At 39.9% G+C, this 24,813-nt stretch overlaps 1 protein-coding gene across 2 annotated transcripts in view; it reads right to left on the reverse strand.

Moving 5' to 3' along the window:
• usp22 (ubiquitin specific peptidase 22) overlaps positions 1 to 24,813 on the reverse strand; it is a 128,379-nt gene that overhangs the window by 28,003 nt on the left and 75,563 nt on the right. For both annotated transcript variants that reach the window (XM_072559187.1, XM_072559188.1), the window contains exons 3-5: positions 18,699 to 18,812; positions 15,229 to 15,330; positions 173 to 342 (exon numbers count right to left, since the gene is read on the reverse strand). In XM_072559187.1, coding sequence (XP_072415288.1) covers positions 173 to 342; positions 15,229 to 15,330; positions 18,699 to 18,812 — 386 coding nt within the window. The remainder of the gene's footprint in view (positions 1 to 172; positions 343 to 15,228; positions 15,331 to 18,698; positions 18,813 to 24,813) is intronic.

Raw genomic sequence — 24,813 nt, forward strand, 5'->3', positions numbered from 1 at the left:
TAAAAGAATTAGCATCCTAAAAACTGAACATGTTAAGGATGTTGGCATGAGATAGTCACTGATGTTGCCTTTTCTCCTATTTGATACGCATAATTATAAATTGGCACTGAAAACAAATTAGAGGCCATTGTGCACCATCCCCAATGCAGCTAATCTGTTGATAAGTACTCACCTCCTGAAATAGCCTAGACATTTCACAAACCAGACAGCAATTGGGACTTTGCATTTCACATTTGTGTCGGTCAGAAAGGAAAAAATCCCGGAGTAGTGGAGTGTGGGTAAGTGCCTGGACAATGCAGTTCATGAAGCAGGTGTTCCCTAGATTTATTAGGCCTCTGAGACCTGAAACAAGAAAAAAAAACAAAGTTAAAGTGACAGCACATGGCATTTCTTTCATAGTGGGTCAATTTGCTGTAAATATTAAACTAAATACACTTTGGTTAAAAAAAAACTAAACGTTCCATTGAGACGAATTTTATTTTGAAGATTAATAAGGCTATTAGCAAGAAATGCATTTACTAACAAGCGCATTTGTTCTTCGTAGCTGCAATACAAGGTCACAAATTTAGCCAAAGTACATTTTTTTATTCTTCTGGGGATGACAAAAGCTTTAACATTTTAGAACAAAATTTGGGTCTGATGGATGAATTGGTCCTGCTCCATTATTATGAGTTTTAATTCAATAAAATTTTAGAAAAACAACTGCGTTCAGATTATCCTCTCAGTTCCCATGCCCAGATCATTTCATATTCGATAGTAAACAGTAACAACAACATGGATCTCCAGTGCTCACTGATTTATTGTTTGGAATAACACTCACTCATCCCTTGCTTCACCCAATCATCAGGATATCAGTAATAAACTTTTTCCACTATCATAAGTGTCTGAGTTTGCCCTGGCCTCAACTAATTTGCTCCTGTGGGCCTCAGTCAGGACACAAAACACGTCTATGCCAATCCAATGTTCAACAACATACATATTTCAATTTAAGCAATGTTCAATTTTAAACTTACTGTTCAAATCTTTCCTTGGTTTTGGTCCTCCCAAGCTCTGAACTCCTCTGTAGCCCCAAAACTCTTATTTCTTGTGGTCTTCCAATTCTTACCCCTTCAACAATTCTGATTTCAATTGCTCAATCACTGCATTGCGCCTTCAGCTAGCTGGACCTTAAGCTTTGGAATTCCATTCCTAAAGCCCTCAACATAATGTTTCTTCATAAGACACTCTTTAAAACTCTACGCTGACCAAGCTGTTGCAGATTCTGTTTGCTTACAATGTTCCATTGATGTGGCCTTACTTGAAAGATTTGGCGAATCGAGTTATAGAAGGTTCATGAGGACAACAAATTTCTACCTTAAATTAGAAACTTAAAGTGCAATAATGGCTATTATCTAGCCAATGCATTAACTCAGTAAAATGCTCAACATTTCAACCGACAGGCGGCTGAAATTATGTGGTAAAAACGATGACTGCAGATGCTGGAAACCAGATTCTGGATTATTGGTGCTGGAAGAGCACAGAAGTTCAGGCAGCATCCAAGGAGCTTCGAAATCGACATTTCGGGCAAAAGCCTGATGAAGGGCTTTTGCCCGAAATGTCGGCTGAAATTGTGGACTGGTGAACAAGAAAGACATTTTCAGCACACTGCCTTCTGGAATGATTTCAATAAACAATTCCTGGTTACCAGCCTATCTGTTACTAACATTGGTAGTTGCAACTGTATCAGTAAGAGGGACTACCAGTTCTTGAGGAGATGAACTTCTGTCTTGGTACTGAGGTACATTATCACATTGCTAAAATTGGATCAATTAGAACAATTAGAATAGATCTAGCAGCTCAAAATTGGATAGTCAAAGATACTGTGGGCTACACATCCTTATGGTCTGGCATAGCTTTCCTGCACTGGACATTGAGAAAGGGAGCCAAAATTATTTCAATATGAAATGTAGGACAGCATGTCAACTGCAACCATGTATACCCAAAATTGGAGGTAGCAACATGGTGAAGCTCTAATGTACATGTTACGTATGCCAAGTAGCAGAAGCATGTTATTTTTCTGATCTTATAGCCAAAAGAGATATATAAAGTTCTGCCATCCTGCTGCTTCCAGATATAAATGGAAGAGGCTTCATGAGAATGCACATTCCCAAATGTTAATGGAGCCCATTAAAAAGTTACTTCTGGCTGAAAGATTACAAATATGTGTAGTTGACCTAGCTTAGCCTCGAAGGTCTCCAACATAACAGCAGTCCATTTTCAGCCATCAAGAAGTGGCTGTATACAGATAAGCAAAGTCTTTGAGACTGACAGCATCCTTACTACAGCCCTGAAAACATGGCCCAGGGCTAAATACACAAGCTATTCCATTAAACAGCAACTGTAGGGTTGAAATTTGCATAGATATCTTCTGCCCACAATTTCAAATGAGCTAATTATCACTTGGGAGGCTATCTGGAACATTGTGATAGAAAGCAGCACAATCAGAGGGACATCAACAGTGCTATCAAGCAGCACTTACTCATGAATAATTTGCCTGTTGATGCTCAGTTGGAGGTTCACAAGGATCACTCAACTCAACCTCATTTTAGCCTTAGTCCAAAAAGGTGGACTAAAAAGCCCAACTCCAAAGGCAAGGCAAGAGTAACTGCCCTCAACACAAAGGCTGCCTTTTACAGAAAATGGCACCAAGAACCGCTAAGAAAGCTGAAAACCATATTGGGGGTTATGGCAAACTTGCCAATTTCAGTCACATGTGACACAAAGGAAACATTTGCAGCTGCTGGGAATCCATCCTTTGTTCCAGTCTATCCCACTGCAGGACTTTGTCAAGACAGAGTTCTAGACTCAATCTTCAGCTGCTCCAACAATCTCCATAAGGTCAGAAGTAGGAATATTCACCAAAGATTGCATTGTTCAGTTAGCCTTAATTGCCTGAGGAATTGTGAGTCATCCATGATTAAATACAGCAAGACCTGGTCAACATTCAAGCTTGGGATGATAAAGTGCAGATTACATTCACTACACGCAATTTCTAGGTTATGGACATTCTACATCTCTCCCTTGACTTTGACAATGGGACATGGCCATTGTCAAATCTCCATTATCAACATTCTGACCATTGACTCGAAATTGGATAAAGAATGGGGATAGTATAGCTACAACTGCATGTCAGAGACTTAGAATTTCACAGAGTGACAGACGTTCTGAATCTTCAAAGCTTATTCATCATCTACAAAAGTCAAGTCAAGATAGACAGAACACTTCCAGATTGCCTGGATAACTGCTGTTCAAAGCACATTTCAAGGGCTTGAAACCATCCCAGAAAAAAAGTATCTAGCTTGATCATCACGCCATGTGAAACATGATCATTTCCTCCAAACTAGCACAGACTGGCAGTGTACACCATCTGCAATATGCCCTGCAGAACTTGCTAATGTTTCTTCAACAGCACTTTCCAAACCTGTGACATCTGCCACCTACAAAAAAAAATGCGGTGGCAAGTTCACCACAACACCACTGCACCTCCAAGTTATACAGTACCCTGAATGAGAAATATATCAACACTCCATTAAAAAAAGGTCAAAACCTGGAACTCCCTATCCAATAAAAAAAATTGAACTATGTTATTCACGCTGCAATTGTTTAGAAGATGGTAGCTCATTACCATAACTAGTTGCATTTAAATAGCACTTCAAAAGAAAAACAATCCAAACTCTTTATAGGAACATTACAGATTAACTCAGACACCAGCCACATAAAGGAAATAGATTAATTAGATGGTGGCCCCAAGAGATAAGCTTTAAAGGAGCACATTAAAAGGAGAGGAATATAGAAAGTGATTTGTGGGGTGAGGATAGAATTCCAGAAGAGAGAACCTGGGTAGCTACTGGCATGACCACCAGCAAAGGTGGAGCAGTTGAAGTCAGAGACTATTCAAAAAAGCCACAATCGGAAGATTGGCAGGAATATATTAAAACTAAACCAAGCCACGAGATAAAGGCATTGATGACAGTTTGACACCTTAGATAAGCAGAGGTACAGCTGAAAACAATTGGTCTCTGTGATTGTGCAGATTTATACTGACGCTTATTCCAGGACTAAATACACCAGAGATTGTACACAATTTGATTCAGCCTCAAACATTAGCCAGGCTAAAGAATGGAGCTCACAGATAGGAAACGAAGAGGTTATGATAATGCCTTCCCGAATTTGAGTTGGGGCAAATTTCTGCTCATCTTTTATTAGTGCAGCACTGTGGCTCAGCGGTTAGCACTATTGCCTCACAACATCCTCCCTGTGTCTGTCTGGGTTTCCTCTGGGTACTCTGGTTTCCTTCCACTGTCCAAAGATGTGCAGGTTAGGTGAATTGGCCATGCTAAGTTGCCCATAGTGTTCAGAGATGTGTAGGTTAGGTGCATTAGCATGGGAAATGTAGGGTTATAAGTTAAGGGGATGGGTCTGGGTTGGTGTGGACTTGTTGGGCCAAATGACCTGTTTCCACACTGTAGATGTTCTAAATGTCAGACAAGCAGTCAATAATTACCATAACACGAAGAGCAGTTCCACTCAACTGGACAGCATTGGAGAAGTGTTTGAATGGAATCTTGTGGTTCATCATGTTAAATCCTACAGAGAAGTAGAGATGGGGTCATTTAATCTTTGTACAAAGTCATAATGACTTTTCTAAGAGCCATTTTAGTGCAATGACTCTATGGAAACCTGACTGAAGGGATTAAAAGAGGAATTCAAGAGAGATACCCATGCATGCGGGAGGCAACTAGATATTCAGCACTTGAAGGAAAGGAGATTCAAGATAGGATGGTCGTTTGAGGAAGGGCTGAAAATTTCTTTCCCTTCGAGGTGGTTGGGGCACGTGAGGAGACAGCAAGTTTTACAGAAGGGTCATACCTGAGAAGCACAAATATTAACCAATTTGATAATCGGAAATGAAAGTTAGGTGCTCAATAGTTTAGTAGGAAGAGCAAAATAGGTGCACATTATATCGTGAACTCAGGGATAAGAAAGCAAACAAAACATTCAAGCCTTGAAGAGAACATTCAAATTCAGAGCAAAGATAGTGGGTGAGAATAACCTTAGCGAAGATTTTGATGGGCTAGAAGGGAGGGAAGCAAACAATTAAACAACCTTAAATATTTGCAAAAACAGGTCCATGAGTTTCTTGCAATAATTTGAGAGACTGGAGAGGCAATTGGAGGGGGAGGGTTTAAAAACCTATTTCCAGAAATTAGGTATTATTTTTCCCCCATCTGGATGATCTTTGAACAGTTAACAATTTTACTGACAGAGAGCACTGCGCAATAGCATGAAGTGGTCTCCTCAGATCTGACTATGAATGATTAAACTAATTGTTTAAAGACATTGAATCTGTACATCTTGAATTTAAAAGGGAGAAATGAGTAGTATATTGGAGACAATTAAAGCAAAAAAAAAAGGGAAATTGTTCAAATGAGTAAAGGCTTCATAAAGCTGATGGAAGGGTTAATTTGGGATGGAATGTCTTACCACCAATATGCAAATCCTGTGAATGAAAATCATTTAAACCAATGATGGAGCTCTGCTGGGACCTTGTCAAGTAACTGCAACTCAAAGCAAATTAGGAAATGTCTTGTTACATTGTGAAGGTAGGGTAACCTTGCAATGTTCCGCCTCTCAGAAATCATTCAAGACATTGAAGTCAAAACTGCAGAAATTTCCTTGGTTTTTCACTAATGCTTATGTGCAGTTTTAAGAGGCTTAAAGAACATCCAGATATAAGTTATCCAAATGAACATTACATGAGAAAAACATTGATATCCACTCAAATATAACTGGCTACAGATGGTAAAATGAGACAAATCTTAATAAGGCTACTGCATACTATTCATTCATCCATTATACATATACTAAAAGTAGCACTGTCCAATATCCCTGCTGTACGGTTCCAACAGCTTTATAATTTCTTTCAAAGAGCTAGCCAAGTTGAGAGAGAATGTGTGGATTTGCTTTGATAGTGATTTAATACAGATAATTTAGACATGAGAAATTATTACACTATTTTTTCTTAAACTCTTTCAATTATCTTTTAGTTTTTATGGGAAGTGGATAACCCTAGCAAGGTCCGCATTTATCATTCATTCTAAATTACCCTCAAGACGACAGTGATGGGCTGTCTTTTTGCACCTCCCACCTTTATTAATGAAGCAGCTGAAATGGTTGGGCTACTGACGAACAATGGGTTTGTATGGCACTGTGCTATTCCCATGTCTCTGAGCCAGGAAGTCTGGGTCCAAATCACATCTGCTTCAGGAGTGCTACAACATATCTGAACTAGTTGTTCAAAAATATCTACCGAGGAACTCCCACGTGATGTTGATGCATGAATATCAATTCAATTCCCTCCCCTTTTTTGCTAAAACTGAGGGCTGCCCAATCCAGTAGGCACAACGATAATACACTTTAATCACAGAAGAACATTGAATAGTCTTCAGTCTTAAAACAGAAAGCATCAGAGCACTGGAGCAATTTATGGCAATTGGTTATATGGATAACGATACTACTTCGCAGACTTACATGTTCAATCGTTTTAACAAGATATCCAACCTGTCTGTTGAAAGAAAACACAATCTCAACTTTGTGAATTTTAAGCTTTGTTGACTTTTAGTTATTCTGTTCTCTATCACAGGCTACATTAGATACCAGTGATAGCTATAATGATTTATTTTAAGAGCCATTTTAACAAGTACGGACTTTTAGCACTTGGAATCTGTAATCAATCTGTACCTCCTGTTAATATTTGGAATTATTATTGGGATGCAAGTTGGATTAATCTATACAGCCATTTTCTAGCAGATTCCTGCAACATAACAAAAGCATACAGTGCCCCTCACTGGCAGTTTGGGAAGTTGCAGCTGAAAAGAGGAGCAACCCACAAGATTGCTGCAATTCAAACAATGATGAAAAAAACATGGGTAGTGTTTATTTTAATTTGTGTTAACTTCAATGCAAGCATAAAATTAAACATCACACAAGAATCTCAATCAAAGATTTAGGGGCAAATGGCTTTGCATTCAGCCAGCCAATTTTGTTGTCATCCAATTCTGATAAAATAGTTATCTACCCGAAACGTCAATACAGCACTGCATGACTTGAGTATTTGTAGCATTTTCTACTCTTACTTCAATTTAATAATTTATTTTTACATAAGTGGTATTAGTGATTCACCATCAGCAAGCTATGGATGACAGCTTCCAACACTTCATCTGGCAGCTCATCCCATACACTCACCACCCTCTGAGTGAAAAAATTGCTCCTTAGGTCTCTATTATATCTTTCCCCTCTCACCTTAAACCTATGCCTTCCTCTAGTTCTGGACTCCCCCACCCCAGGGAAAAGACTTTGTCTATTTATCCTATCCATGCCCCTCAAGATCTTATAAACCTCTACAAGGTCACCCCTCAGCCTCTGACAGTCCTGTGAAAACAACCCCAGCCTATTCAGCCTGTCCCTAAAGTGCAAACACTCCAACCCTGGCAACATCCTTGTAAATCTTTTCTGAACCCTTTCAGGTTTCATGACATCCTTCATATTGCAGGGAGACCAGAACTTAAAATAATATTCCAAAAATGGCCTAACTAATGTCCTGTACAGCTGCAACATGACTTCCCAACTTCTACACTCAATGCTCTGATCAATAAAGGAAAGCATACAAAACGCCTTCTTCACTATTCCTGTCTACCTGAGACTCCACTGTGAACCTGCACTCCAAGGTCTCTTAGTTCAGCAACACTTCCCAGGACCTTACCATTAAGTGTACAAGTCCTAATTTGCCTTTCCGAAACGTAGCACCTCACATTCATCTAAATTAAACTCCATCTGCCACTACTCAGCCCATTAGCCCATCTAATCAAGATCCTGTTGTACTCGAAGGTAACCTTCTTTGCTGTTCATCACACCTCCAATTTCGGTGTTATCTACAAACTTACTATGCCTCTGATGCTCATATCCAAATCATTTATATAAATGAAGAAAAGAAGTGGACCCAGCACCAATCCTTGCGGCACAGCACTGGTCACAGGCCTCCAGACTGAAAAGCAACCCTACACCACAACTGGTTCTGCGTCCAAATAGCTAGCTCTCCCTGTACTCTTGCTAACCAGTTGCCTGTCAAATGCCTTACTGAAGTCCATTCAGATCACATCCACCACTCTGCCCTCATTAACCTTCTGTTATTTCTTCAAAAATCTCAAGTTGATGAGACATTGTTTCCCATGCACAAAGCCATGTTGACTATCCCTAATCAGTCTTTGCCTATCCAAATACACATAAATCCTGTCCCTCAGAATGCCCTCCAACAACTTGCCCGCAACCAATGTCAGCTCACCAGTCTATAGTTCCCTGGCTTTTCTTTACCATCCTTCTTAAATAGTGGCACCACATTAGTGAATCTCCAGTCTTCTGGCACCTCATCTGTGACTATCGATGATACAAATATCTCCGCAAGGGGCCCAGCAATTACTTTCCTAGCTTCTCACAGAGTTCTTGGCTACATCTGATCAGGTCCTGAGGATTTATCCACCTTTACACAATATGGAAATTTTTCAAGATGTCATAGAAGGTACAGCACAAAAACAGACCCTTCAGTCCAAATCATCCATGCTGACCAGATATCCTATACAAATCTGGTCCCATTTGCCAGCCTTTAACCCCATATCCCTCTAAACCATTCTTATTCATATACCCATCCAGATGTCTTTAAATGTTGTAATTGTGCCAGCCTCCACAACTTTATGGCAGCTCATTCCATACATGCACCACCCTTCGCGAAAACATTATCCCCTGGATCCCTTTTATATCTCTACCCTCCCCACTCACCTTGAACCTATGTCCTCTCCCATCCCAGGGAAAAGATCTTGTCTGTTTATCCTATCCATGTCCCCCTACAAGTTTGTAAAATCATAAAAGCCTCAGTCTCTGACACCCCAGGAAAAATAGCCCCAGCCTATTCAGCCTCTCCCTATAACTCAAATCCTCCAGGCCTGACAACATCCTTGCAAATCTTTTCTGAATCCTTTCAAGTTTCAGAACATCGTTCCTTTAGGAGGCAGAGCAGACTTGCATGCCATACATTTGGCTCTGATATAACGTGATAGTTCTGTTCTTGTACAATCTTGCATTAAGAATACTGCATAATAGCTGTGCCACTTAAATTAATGGGCTGGAATTGCATTATAACTAATACAGATAAGGAAAGTTTGTGTTCTAAAACTAAAAGTGTAAATTCTTCAATCACATTAAAGCCAATTCACATTGAAGAAACATGTGTTATAGCAGAATCGACCGTGCTCATGAGTGTATATATGCACAGATCATTGGAGGCGACATCAGGTTAAGAGAGCATCTAAAACACGTAGTGATTCTTGGCTTTATTAATAGGAGCATCATGTACAATGCAATGAAGTGATATTTAACTTGTACAAGACCACATTACATGGAAGACATGAACACATTGAAGAATGTAGAAGCAATTTACACGAATGGTTCCAGGAATAAGAAACTTCAATTATGAGGATAGACCAGGGAAATCAAGACTGTTCTCCTTGGAGAGATGGCTGAGGGGAGATTTGATGGAGGTTTACAAAATCATGAGTGGACTGGATAGAGTAGATAAGAAAAAGCTGTTCCTGCTTATAAGAGAGAAAAAGAATGAAAAGGCATAAATTTAAATGATGAGCACATGAAATAAGGGTAATATGGGGCAAAAAACACTATCACACAGTGAGCTGTTAAAGATATGGAATGCAATTCATGGAAATCTGGCAGGTGCAGGTTCAATTGAGGCATTCAAGAAGGCATTAAATGATTATTTGGATAGAAATGGGGAGCAGTATAGGAGGAAAGGTCAAGAGATTGGCATTGGTTAATATAATGGCACAGGCGCAATGGACTGACCTCCATCTGCAAATGTAACAATCCTTGATTCTGGGTACCATTTAACATGGTCATGAAGTGTGGCTCTTCCTCTCCCAAATAAAAATGTTAAACAAAATCAAACAAGATTTAGACAGAGGGAACTGACAACTTACAAGTTGGGAGTCACAAATCACCAAAGGTTGGATAAATCTTAAATTCAACCCGTCACTTTCAGTCTTAACGTCAAAGTGAAACACGTCACCCAGCAAATACAACTATTAATTACAGGCATGCATTTGGCGACATATTCACTAGATTATGTTTTCCCAATACTATGCAGTCCAGGTAGGAGTATGGTATGCACATTTAGGACCGCTGTCAAAAATAGGAGACTGATATATGAAAAATAGTTCAAGAAATGAACCAAGCTCAGGGAGCTTGAAGAAAGGGGCTTCATGTATTTTTATGTAGTCTTTCAAAAGTATGCCATTTAAGTCTATGGTTTTTTTGTGCGAGAATCTATTTACAGCTAAATATTTAAATGCACTCAATCACAAGAAGCAACACCACCTGCACTCCTTCATAACCTTCCTACCAGAAGGTGACTAACATTACATCATGTATCTTTTGAAGTTAACATACATCATTTCATGAATGGCGCATGTAACAAATTTTCACTGTTGAAAAGACCATGTTTTGAATGCCAACCCCTCCTCAATGCAACAGTGGTTGTGTTTTAATCTACTCCAGATCTTGATTTGAAGCCAACTGTAATTTAACAAAAAGGTTAGATAGATCCCTGTACCAAAAATAGATTGCAAAATGAGAGATAAAAGGTTAAAGAGATCTAAGGGAAGACAACAATGGATTCATACAATAGGTGATCTGTAAGTGACAACAGTTGGGACTGGTGGTTGGGACAAAGAAAACAGTTTCTATCCTTGCCTTTCCCAGAACTTATTCCACCCGAATGAATCAACATGGCAGGGGAAGGCAGAGACTGCAACCTCAAACCAATAAAATGTGAAAAAGATCTTTGCCTGTTTCCTTAAACTTTCTTTTTAAAAAAAACTGACACTTTATGGAAACAAGCAAAGATCTTTCCATTTGTATGTCTGATTCTCCTAGGGTTGGTGATGTCATTTCCTGTTCTTTTGCTCAGAGGGTGGTAAATGGGATCTAAGTCAATGTGTTTGTTGAGTGTGTTCCGGTTGGAATGTCATGCTTCTAGGAATTCTCATGCGTATCTCTATTTGGCTTGTCCTAGGATGGATGTGTTGTCCCAGTCGAAGTGGTGCCCTTCCTCATCTGTATGTAAGTGGGAGTGGGTCATGCTGTTTTGTGGTTAGTTGCTGTTCATGTATCTTAGTGGCTAGCTTTCTGCCTGTTTGTCCAATATAGCGTTTGTTACAGTTCTTGAAAGATATTTTGTAAATGACATTAGTTTTGCTTGCTGTCTATATAAGGTCTTCCAAATTCATTAGCTGCTGTTTTAGTGTGTTGGAGGGTTTGTGGACTACCAAGATGCCAAGGGGTCCTAGAAGCAGGACATTCCAATCGGAACTTTACCAATAAACACTGACTTGGATCCCATTTACTACCCCGGAGAAAAGAACAGGAAATGTCATCACCATAGGAAATGATGTCACCACAGGAAAATACATCACCAACCCAAGGAAACTCAAACATATAAATAGAAAGCAGGCTATACCACCAGTGCTTCATTGGAGGCTTACTGAAGATGTTGCCTAGAATGGTGATAAAACATCTGATAACAAACCTTCCAGCTCAATGAGCAAACCTACATCTAGATAATTGAAGGTTATGAGTTGTCCAATAAAAAAGACCCCTACCAGAATCTATTGGTTTCTTTAAAAAAAATCATCGACTCATTGTAAGCGCCAAACTAGTGAAATCATCCCAACAATGTAACATTTCCAGCTGCCAGCCAAGTATAATTTACTCCTAATCAGATTAAATTGTTACAACATGACCTTCTAGGAAATCACTCTATGGTGTGCTTGGTGCATAGACATCAGAAGTCAAACCACATTCATTTGGGGAAACCACACTGCAATGGATGGTGCTGTGGATAGTTATTTTCTCTCTCTGCCATCAACTACCCCATGGCCCCCATGAAGCCAAAAGTTGCATATATGCTTACTTTGACCTGTTGCAACTTTAAATTGTCAAAGCATCATCTAGTTCGAAACCCAAAAACACATCTGCAGTCACATGCTACTAATTTGAATGAATTATTGGAAATGGTTTGACATATGGAAGCACGTAATTTGGAACAAATCTCCCAAGTGAGGGAGAGGAGAGAGTTGCAACTGCCATGGAAGTGTAGCAGAACAAAAACACCAAAGACAAAGCAATAGACTCCCATAGTTAACATCGAGTGTTGAAAGAAAAGAAGCGCCAACCTCCATGTCACAGATGAGGGATTGGATAGTCTTCCAGCACATGAAAGCTGTGCTTTGTGATGCTACCCAGATTCAACTCATATTTGCAATCCAAATAGTCTGGGAAACATTCTACGACAATAGGCCAAAAGAGGTGCATGCACCAAAGAGCCTGTTAGAAAAATACTGCAAAACTGCATTCAAGATTTAGGAGATTGTGATAAACATATAAAACAATAAACCTGGAACCTCCTGAGGGGCAAGTGTTATTTCAATTCACTCAGGCTTGTTTTCTTTTAACCAATGGGCTCCTTCGCTCCCTTCAGACAAAAGTAAGCCATGTTTTCTTTATTAGTCAGGAACACATTTAAAATTGCTTACAGGGGGGCAGGCAAGTTTGATTTAGGCCAAAAGGTTCTAAAACTAATCTGGTCAGAAGAGGGAAGGTAGACAGATCAAAAAAAGGGGTGAGGACTGAGGGGAAGTGAAGAGAGGTAGGGAGAGGGGAAGCGGGGAAGAGGAGTGGGAAGCAGTGGGAAGAGAAAAAAAAATGTAAAAACTGAAAAATGCCTACATCATGAGAAGAAACTAAACATTTATCTGACCTGCCCATCATCTGATTGGATTCCCACTTGGTATTTTCAGCTGATTAGAATATGTACCTGCAAAACATTCTAAAAGATTTTTAAGTCGACAACTGAAGAGTTAGTTCAATATTCAATTCCATTTGCTATGTAGTAGCAAAGTCAAAAATGCAGTAAAAGCAAATAATTTAATTCTATAAATCTCAAAAAGGTTTCCAAAAGACCCAAAGAAGACAGTTGATTTGATAGCATGACTCTTTGCTTGACGTTGGTTAACTAAGCAAGTAAAAAATTGAAATATGCATTCATTTACAACTGTAGTCATCTTTTACATTTTTTGTAAATATCCCCTACCCTCCCCTCGACTATGCAGACCTCAGAAACCCATGCACTTATGAAGCTGAAAGCCAACATCAGCCTGCCAATCAGGGCATGTGGAACTTCCAAACAGCTGTGCAGCTTACAGGGAATGTTGGTCATTTTAGACCAGTAACAACAGCATGAGTTCCAAGAGGACAGCATGCACTGAACATAAACTGTGAAATTGGTGATCGCAACATAAAGGAACCTCAAGTACATAGATTGTATATACAGCATTTCGCTTTTGTTTACTGTTCAGACGTCCCTTACACAAATAGATGAGAGGAGTAAAAGCTACAAAGTTTTAAAAAGCACTTATTTAAGTATTCAAAAGAGGAAGCAATAAACAGGTCCAAAAAGTGACAAGTGAAATGGAATTCAGAGGAGATTGCACCAGCTGAAGAGCTCGAACCAGCAGTCAACATGGCCCTCCTGCATTGCGAGTTTCATGATTCAATGACATTTAGTGGCAGAGGTTGCAACATGTAAGCTATTGATAGATATTGATCCAGGGAATCAAGATCAGATGTAATTAGGTGCGTGACTGTGGTTGACACACTGGCCTTCTTGTGAACAAGGTAAATGAGCCAGAGGATGAAGTGGAACTGAGGGGTGGTGCAACCCTCAGCCAGCATTTTGCGATGCTATTGGAAAGAAAGATCAAGAGTGTGCATGTGACTCTCCCCCAACCCTATCTTCTGCATATAAACTGACATCTTCCTAGCTACCATCAGTTCTGAGGAAGGGTCACCAGACCCAAAACGTTAACTTAGATTTCTCTTCACAAATGCTGCCATTTCTGCTCAGCTTTTCCAGCAATTTCTATTTTTGTTTCTGATTCACAACATCCACAATTCTTTCGGTTTTGAGTGTGCACTAGATTAGGACGACCTTCTTGTAGGGAAGAAATTGTATGGATACATGCAATTTAGCTGAAGTGAGAGGGTGGGTTAAATAACCTGTTGATGTTGTTAACTATGAATTTCAACTGTTCACAAACTGAAGCAGAAGGAGAATCCTCATAAGGGTAAGGTCACATCTTGACTCAATTTACTGTATATCGCTAACACGGTTTTCCATTCAATAGTAAATTCACATTCGTGATACAAGAACAAAATGAATTTCAAGATTGGCCAAATTAACAAACTTACTGAATCCTGAACTGAAAACAGTACGCTATACAAAATGGTTTTGAAAGACCAGCATTAAGCCTGCAAACAGTGTGAACTATTCCAACTTGAACTATTAATTTGTCTGTTCTTTCCACTGATATGGATTGATCAGAGTATTTATTTCAATAATTCCAGTGTTTTTGCTCATTTGCTGTCTGTTTCTCATTGATAAGGAAAGACTGATTTATTACCCCAACTAGTGTGGCCCAGAACGGCACATAAAGTATCTCAAAGAGCCCTGAACTGACAGCCCAAACATTCCATGCTTTGCTCGCTAAAGGCAGAATTCTGAGCATTTATGTATTATCAAGATCAATAGAAAACTAACTTGAGACCAGTGTGTTGGCCAGTATCAATTCTGGAGGACTGCAAAGTCACTTATCAAATGGATATTATTAGAGACTTGCTATTAAACATTAGATATCCCAAATTTAAACAAGCCAAATGCAAAAAGCAAAATTAAAGCCTTTTGACACTATTAATCTCAACAAAAAGAGGGACATGGAACTTTGATTTTTTTTCACAGTGAAGAATCAAGACTGTTGCTGAAAATCCAAAAAGGTAAACCTTCTTACATGTACAATATGAATCACTGGTCTATCAATATCCTCAAAGGATGTTATTTCATCACAAGCATTATTAACTGCACAAAGTGCCAAGAAAAATAATGATTAAGTGCCCCATTATTTTACTGTAATATAATACAAAATTTTGGAAATGACTGTCAAACTAATGACCTTCAAACCATTACCACAGGTGTTCCTGGCCCTTCATTTTCCCACATTTTAATTCACTTACCGATGGTACAATTTGTAGTTATCTTCCTGCGTTTGGGATTATGCCGTAGTAACTCCAATTCTCTTTTAGTTGGTTCCCATGTTGAATACTTTTCACCAACCCCTTAAACAAAAAGGTTAAAAATTCAATTTTAATAACATATGATCTGGTTAATGTCACTCAGGTTCTAAATAAAAGTGCAAAGAATTACAAGGTGGACATAAATCTTCCATCATATTCCAGAGAACAGTCTTACATAGTTCCACAAGATCCTTCTTGAGGAGCTAAAATCAAGCCACTTAATGGAATTCAGTATTTCCCTGAAATAAATACTATCAGTGCCTTCAAGGAAAAGCTAGTTAAGTATTTGAGAGGGATGGGAATATTGCATACAATGGTAGGTTTAGATAATGGTAAGGTCCTGGGGAGTGCTGCTGGACAAAGAGACCTTGGAGTGCAGATTCATAGCTCCTTGAAAGTGGAGTCGCAGGTAGATAGGATAGTGAAGGCAGCGTTTGGTTGCTTTCCTTTATTAGACAGATCATTGAATATAGGAGTTAGGAGGTCATGTTGTGGCTGTACAAGACATTGGTTAGATCACTGTTGGAATATTGTGCAATTCTAGTCTCCTTATCAGAAAGATGTTGAAACGTGAAAAGGTTCAGAAAAGATTTATAAGGATATTGCCAGGGTTGGAGGATTTGACCTATAGGGAGAGATTGAAGTGCAACTGCTCCAGTAGGGCATGTCTGGTTCAGAGTGTGATTTGTATTTTGTTTTCTGCAGTGTCGGATGCTGAGGGGTGATCTTATAGAGGTTTATACAATCATGAGGTGCATGAACAGGATAAAAGACAAAGTCTTTTCCGTGGGGTGGGGGAGTCCAGAACTGGAGGGCATAGGTTTAGGGCGAGAGGGGAAAGATATAAAAGAAACCGGAGGGGCAACCTTTTCACACAGAGGGTGGTACGTGTATGAGATGAGCTGCCAGAGGAAGTGGTGGAGGCTGGTACAATTGCAACATTTAAAAGGCATCTGGATGGGTATATGTATAGGAAGGTTTGGAGGGATATGGGCGGGGTGCTGACAGGTGGGACTAGATTGGGTTAGGATATCTGGTCGGCATGGACAGGTTGGAATGAAAGGTTTGTTTCCATGCTGGACAGCTCTATGACTCTAAGCCTTTTTATAATTTGTTCTCTGAAGTGCATCACACACCAGCATGGACTCCTTGGGCCAAATGGGCTGTTTTGTGAAGTAAACCCTTCATAACTCTATGCAATTGTAAGGGGCAATGTACAAATACATTTGCAGTTTAAAAAAAATCTAATCAGTGGGGAGTCAAACTGTGTGCACAGACAAATTAGACTAAGTGGACCTGAGCCTATTCTGTACATGATGGTAATTCTGTAGGTCGACAAAGAGAGGGATGGGGAGAGAAAACAAAATACAAATCACACTCTGAACCAGACATGCCCTACTGGAGCAGTTGCACAAATCTCAACTGGCCCTATGCTTTATTTTATTGCTGTGATTGGAATTTTTAGAGTCATACAGATGTACAGCACGGAAACAGACCCTTCGGCCCAACCCTTCTACGCCGACCAGATATCCCAACCCAATCTAGTCCCACCTGCCATATCCCTCCAAACCCTTCCTAATCATATACCCACCCAAATGCCTTTTAAATGTTGCGATTGTACCAGCCTCCACCACTTCCTCTGGCAGCTCATTCCATACACGCACATCCCTCTGCGTGAAGAAGTTGCCCCTTAGGTCTTTTATATCTTTCCCCTCTCAGGCTAAACCTATGTCCTCTAGTTCTGGACTCCCCCCATCCCAAGAAAAGATTTTGTCTATTTACCCTATCCATTCCCCTCATAATTTTGTAAATGTCTATAAGGTCACCCCTCAGCCTCTGACGCTCCAGGAGAAACAGCCCCAGCCTGTTCAGTCTCTCCTTATAACTCAAATCCTCCAACCCTGGCAACATCCTTGTAAATCTTTTCTGAACCCTTTCAAGTTTCACATCTTTCCGATAGGAAGGAGCCCAGGTGAAAAATGTAGCTGCTTTGGGATAACACAGAAAATAAATGCAAGTTTTTTTTCCCCTTGCCCGTACTTTTTTAAAAAAAAATGTTTAAAATAAAAATAACTTACACAGGCTACAACTTGCACCATTCCAGATGGTTTATCTGATCAGTTAAATCATACTGTTGTACATCTATAGCAACTAAATTAGCAGAAAGGCTGCAATGCAATAAATGCAGTTTGTCTTGTCAAGATCCACATATTCAATGGAAATCAGTGCACAAGGCTAATATACAATTCAAGACTCATTAAATATGTGACAAATTAAGAATTAGAAATAAGACAAAAGGTCTCCAATAAATAAAACTTCCTGGGATATGGCAACTTAGTGGTGTTTCACAAGGAGATGCTAACAACCTTTTTTTTTTAAAAACAGATATGGAACATGATTTCCCTCGTAGTAATAAGTTAACCATAACTAATTACATGAGTTATGGCAGTTATAAATGGTGTAGAAGACAACACAAGAACTGAGACAAAGCATAAAGATTCTAGTAATCCAATGCAAATAGCCAAATATTAAAGGTACAAAAACAGATAGCAAATATGAAAGTTCCTTACTTGCAGACAGCACCTTACTCATGTATTGGGCTGGATGTTAGGCGAATTTGATTCTAAGAGTAAAGTTTGCAGCTAGCTTTTGGTTATGCTCACTTTGACAAAACAGGCACATATTAGAAAGTTATAAAAAAAGCAACTTGCATAACTTAAAGTTTTAATATAAAGAAGAAAAGCTGCAATGAATGAACTGTTTCAGAAATCATTGAGGGGGAACCTGGGACATGTAGAACTAAGACTTGCCTTCTGCCAGGTGGACAGAGGAGAAATTAGTCAATCTTTGACTCCAATATAAACACAGATTGCATCCTCCATCTTAGCAAACATGGTGGAGGGACCTTTTGCAGTCATCACAAATTTGTTCAACCCAATTTGCACGTTTCTAAACACAAGTCCTCTTCCCTATAAGAGGAAAGGTATCCCTACAAAATACCAGCATTCTGACTCCAAACTGCCTGCACTGTACACATCAATGTATGCTTTTGTTACCTTTGAATCTAATTACCCAAAAGCCTCTTCTCACTAACTTCCTGTTTAATCAACATTCATAAAATTTCTTCTGCTCCTATCTATACCATACCAAATCCCTTTGGTATGTCAATACCTAGATACAAAAATAAAATGTTTTATTGTACTAGGAATGAACTTCACTTAACTAAAAAAAGTTTTCAAATCATTTTGTTGTACATAATAATCACAATCACAAGAGAAGCACAAATAATTCATGACTTTTGCACTATATTGTTTATTCATGATAGTAGTTTTCCCCTAACTTCATTAGGGAGCATCCGTTAAACACTACCTCAAACATGAAACGAAACATACAAATTCACTACCACATACCTTGCAACTTCCATGCTTTTCTTTGTTCTTCTTTGGCAATTTGTTCCATGTCTTTATCATATATATAATCTTGACACATAAAACAATATATACCTCCATACAAGAGGTCTATGGCTGGGGGAGAGAAAGAAAACCAAAATATAAATTTCGAAAATAATAGATATAATCACTATTACAAATAATTTATTGACCTTACATCAGAACAAGCTTTGAAAGAAAATCTGAATACAGAAAGGATGAACATTCAGACCCAATTCTCTCTCTCTGAAGGTTCAAAAGACCAAGACGGCCAGAAAAGTTGTAACAGAATTCCATTTGGGAAAAAAAGATTTTCAGGACAAAAACAGAAGATCCACTCCAGAACAAACAAGTTGCAGACACAATCAATGACAGCCACCATTTTTGGCAATTTCCATTTCCCTCTCCCAATCCAAATACAGAGTCAGTGTAAGGGAGGTTCACGTGAGGTATCCCATGATGAAGCCAGGTCAGTCGCACCAGAGCTGGTTCCAGATGCTCATCCATCTCCTTGGCAGTCAGTCAATTAGTGCCAATTCCTAGCCTGTGTATCCCAGAAAAAAAAGGTGTATGCGTTTGGCAGGAACAAGCAGGCTAAGTCATTCTGGAATGAGGAGCACTCTAAGTACGGGCAGCCAATGTGCTGGGCTAGAGCTCTCTGGGTGCATGTGGCCATAGAAAGCTCAATATCGGAGTTGGGCAAGACATACCACAGGAATCAGGCAGCCTGAAAATCCTTCAGTAATTTAAGAAACCCAAAACAGGTACAGATACAAACTCAATTGATCTACCTCAATCTTTTAAAAGCAAGATCAGCAGATTCTATAAGCAGTCATTTCACTTAAAAACAAAAATACAACAAAAACATTAATCCAATAACAATCCATTGTAACTTATGGATCCAGTAACACCTACGAATGAAATTCAGCAAATGGAGAAGCTCCTGTTAAGTCAATGCTGAGGGCTTGTCCTTTCCTTGTTCATTTGCAGGATGTGGGTCTCACTGACAAGGCCAGCATTCATTGCCGAGCCCCAAGAAGGGAATGGTGAGCTGTCTTCTTGAACCACTCTAGTGCACTGAAGATGGCTACACCCACAGTCCTATTAGGAACAAAGTCAAAGGACTTGGAGGGAAATGTTCAGTTGCTGGCATTTCTATGCATCTCTATGTCCAATTACAAACCCCTTAAAATTATTCCAATTCCATATCATTCATAATCAATATTACCCTAAATTTCAAGATAGAGTGGTTTTGATCTCCTAATGTTTTCCCAGGAATACTGGATTTATTTGACACATCTTATCCCAAGAACCAGGTCTTGTAGTACTTCATATCGGAAGTTGAGGCTACAGCTGGAGATGTGGCGCTTCCCCCTCCGATGATATCTGCAGAGTGGGTCTCCTCAGCCGCCAATACCCTGTGCTCATTGCCACCCAACTCTCTCCAACTGCTGCTTTACCCTAAGTTGGGAAAAGGCTGAGCCCAGAGGCAGGGCTACTGCTGTGTCTAATTCCTCCATACCAATAACCCCAAGCATTCCCCAATCTAGGTTACAGGCATGCAGCAGCAGCTTCACAAACAGGCCTCTCCCATGCCTCAAAGGTGGCAGTGGAGAACTCCTCTGCATTCAGCAGTAAAAAAAAGAAAGTTTTGCCATCTGCTTCAGGCCCCAACTTTTTCCCCAGCTGCCTGATCCTCAGCCAGTGGAAAATTATATTTTCCAAAATGTTGTCAGTAGAATAATTAGTTTGAGTAGGGAGGCCCAATTTCAAATACCACCTGCATCAGAGGTGTGCAATAGATTGCTGAATAGGTTGATTAAAAATATCTAAGATGACCTAAGGCTCTTGTGGCACACTGATAATACCCCTATTACTAGGCCTCCAAGTCCTACCTCCTCCAATGAGCATGCCTGAACTGGTAGATTAAAAATGTCTAAGCGACTTATTTCAATCTAGTGCAACCTTTAAATTCTATACTTAACCTCAATTGATTTATTTTTCTCTTTAGATGTTTCTGCCCTAGAGGCACATACATATCTTTGCAGACAGAAGACTGCAAACATTGGCTTAAGTACCAGCTATTGCTTGTCTACTGACAAATCCTTTTAGTTTAATTGCCCCATCCATAATGGGCATGCTGCTCATATCTTCATAGTTTCCTTTAAGAGATCCAAGACCTTAATTTCAGGGTGAATTGTACCATATTCTAATTTAAAGCATACTTTCTTTTAAGGGGATGAGAATAACTAGGGGAGTAATAAGGCTTGGTAGGCACCAAAGGGCAATCTGTGCTTGGAACTTGAAGGCAGTGGCAGGGTGTTAAACAATTGGTTCATCAGTCTTCACTCCTTAGTGAATATAGGTGCAAAACTCAGGAAGAACTACAGAGATTTAAGAGTAGATTAATACAGGGAGTGAGGAGGCATTGGCAATCTCAAAGAGCAGACAAATCCCCAGATCCAGAAAAGTTCTGTCCCAGGCTACTGGGGGGGTGACAGAGAAAGTACTGGGACTCTGGCCCAGGTTTTTAAAGTTCTCTCTGGCCACAGGAGATACCAGAGGACTAGAAGATTGCTAATGTGGTCCCACTTTGAAAATTCCCTGGTCTATCTCTACCACTTTTATAGACCAGTAAATCTCGCATCAACCAAAAATGACTGTAGAAAGTTCTGAAGGAGAGATTTAATCTCCATTTGAAGGGACAAAGTTTGATTTGGAAGACTTATTATGGCTTTGTCAAATGGAGATCATTTGCTTGAATTTTGAGGTAATCATGTGCAAATGAGGGTAGTGCAGTTGATAAAATTTATATGGATGCCAGCAAAGCCTTTGACAAAGTGCCAAATGGGAAACTGATAAAAGAAGGTAAAAGCAAATCAGATAGAGTACAACCTGGCAAGCCAGAGTCATAAAGCATGGAAATGGACTCTTCTGTCCAATCGGCCTATGCTGGCTAGACAGCCCAATCTGATCTAGTCCCACTCACCAGCATTGTCCCACATCCTTTCTTATTCATTTGATCAAACGTTGGCTTAGTTGCAGGAGAGAAGGTGACAGGAGACAGCTGCCTGAGACTGAACGGGTATCCAGTAGCATATCACAGGAATTAGTGCTGTTTCTGTTATTGTTTGTGATGTATATAAAGGATATAGTTGAGGTAGCGAGGGGAATGATAAGTAAGTTTACAGAATATGCAAACATTAGCCAGATAGTTAGTGCATAAAAAGACTATGGTCACAGGAAGATGCAGACAAATTGGTCAAATATGCAGATCGGTGGCAGACAGAATTTAACCTTGATAAATATGCAGCATTGGACTGTGGAAGTAAGACCGTGAGTACTTGATGAATGGCAGGTTACTAGGAAGCTCAGAGGGGCAGACGGATCTTGGAGTGCTTCTCCACAGGTTCTTGAAGGTAGCCAGACAGGTTAATAAGGTCGTGAAGGAGGCATACAAGACATTTGATTTTATTAGTTAATGGGATAGTTAACAGCAGAGCGGTTATATTGGAGCTGTACAAAACAGATGGCTGATTCGTGATACAAAATGACATCAGCAGCACAGATTGAATTCCTGCACTGGCTAGGTTACCATGAAAATCTTGACAACTCAACCTCTCCCCTCACTAGAGGCATCATGATCCTCAGGTTAAACCACCACCAGTTCTCCTCTGATTAGAGAGCAACCTTATGCTTTCATAAGACAATGGCAATTTGAGTTTTTTTTTCCCCAAGGAACAAAACTTAGAATTTATTAACAAAATGCTGCAAGATGTCTAGTGTATTGTAATTAATGATTTTTGCCTATTAGGTCCAGGTTGTCAGAATTCAAGCCAATGTAGTTGGCAGCACCATGCCATCTTGCCATCCTAGGGTTAACAAATTGAAGCAGCAATGCACTGTGCTCCAGAGAAGCAAAGTGCCCTTGACCCACAGGCTTTTCCTGGGCAGCTCCTATTACAAGTGTAGGGCGTTAACTTGTGGTCAAACATGATGCAGAGATAGTCGAGATGCATCCTAGGCTGGAATGAGGCAGTTAGGACAAGAGACATGGTGAAGGCACAGGCTGTGGGGACCACACCTGGTTGCTGAAGGGGGTGCTGGTCCTACAAAGTGAGATGAATGGGGTTGGCCAAGGAGGCTATTTATTACTGTGGACTAGCAGGCGAACCCATTTGCTCTTGCAGGATTCACTGGTGGAAGGCCTGGATAATGGATCTGCCCTATTCCTGCATGCGGAAGCTAGCTAATTTGTGGCACTTGTCACACGATTCACTGCTGCAGGGGAAGATGATGCCGTATCCTGTACTTGCATGCTGTTGTCACATGGGATAACCAGATCCTTGGAGATTGTTGAAACTGGTTGGGGCCATTCCAAGGCACAGGTAAATCCATGCATGGTATTGTGTATATTTTTGTGTCCTTACAAGATACATCAGAAACGATGAAAAAAAAAAGTGCTCATTTAAAAAATTAACCACAGCTTGTCAGTTAGATAAAGATTTATAAGTGCTATTTGGCTAGATTCTACTGATGGCCATATAAAAGACCAGATAGGCTGCTATCAGCAAGAAAATTTGCAGCATAATCTGATACAAATATTACTTTGCCATTAGCATTTGCCCTCTATCAGATGCATGCAAGAAGTACTGGTAAGAAATGGGGAAGGGAAACCTCCCAGCTGAATATACAGCATCCTTTAAAGATGTTCAAATGTACTAAATTCCCCAACTATAGATATTAATTTCTTGGTTTTTAAAAATCAATCATGGGATCCAGACATTACTGGCTGTGCCAGTACTTATCGCCCATCTGAGTTGCCTGAGAACATAATAGTGAACTGCCTTCCAGAACCACTACAATCCACGGGCAATATGTAAACCACAATGCCCTCAGGGAGGGCATTCAAGGATTTTGACCCAGCAGTGAAGGAACAGTGACAGATTTCAAAGTCAGGATGGTGATTGGCTTGGAGGTGGTATATCTGCTGCCGGTGTCCTTTTAGATGACAGTGATCATGGGCTTCTAAGTTGCTGTCCAAGGATCTTTAGTGAATTTCTGCAGCGCAACTTGAAAAAGGTACACAAGGATACTGTGTGTCAGTGAGTAGAGTGAATAGTTGTAGAGATGGCACCAATCAAGCAACTTTCTTCATGTGGAATGGGGTCAAGTTTCAGCATTATTAGAAACACACGGACCCAAGCAAGTGAGGAGTATTCCATCACATGCCTGACTCGTGTCTTGTAGACATGAACAGGTTTTGAGGAAGTCAGGAGGTGAGTTATTCACTGCAGTATTCCTACCCTCCTAGCTATATTTATGTCAAATCCAAATTGATAATTCCAAAGACTTTTTTTTGTGTTTTTGGGGTGCATGGAAATCAGGGTAGTATAGATGATTCAGTGATGGTAAAACTATTGAATGGTAAGGGCTGGTGGTTAGACTTTCTCTTAGAGATGGCTATGGCCTAGCATTCGTATGGCACAAAATGTTCCCTGTTGATATTTGACAGGCCAATCATAGAAGCCCTACAGTCCATTTGGCCCAACAAATCCACACCAACCCTCTGAAGAGTAACCCTATTACTCCACATTTCCCCTGATTCATGCACCTAACCTACACATTCCTGTAGACTATGGGCAATTCAGCATAGCCAATTCACCTAATCCACACATCTTCAGATAAGCCTGGATATTGTCTAAACCCCAATGCATTTGAACAGGCAGTGCTTCAGTATTTAAGCAGCTACAAATGGTGCTGAACATCATTGGCAAGCATCTCCGCTCATAACTTTATGATAGAGGGAAAGTCATTGATGAAGCAGCAGGAGATGCTTGGGCCTCGTACCCTACCCTGAGGAACTTTAGGTGAGATGTTAGAACTGAAAAGATCGAGCATCAGCCATGATCATTGTACTATGGACCAGGTATGACTAACTAGTAAAGAACATGCCCTCCAATTTCCATTAATTCCAGTTTTGCTAGGAGTTTTTGATGCTACACCGTATTCTGTGTGAAAATAATACTAAATTATACATCTTACAACAAACACACAATGGTTTAAGTTCAATCTGTCCTCAACCTTGTTCACAACA

Source organism: Chiloscyllium punctatum, chromosome 40 (genome assembly GCF_047496795.1).
Source record: "Chiloscyllium punctatum isolate Juve2018m chromosome 40, sChiPun1.3, whole genome shotgun sequence".
NCBI lineage: Eukaryota > Metazoa > Chordata > Chondrichthyes > Orectolobiformes > Hemiscylliidae > Chiloscyllium > Chiloscyllium punctatum.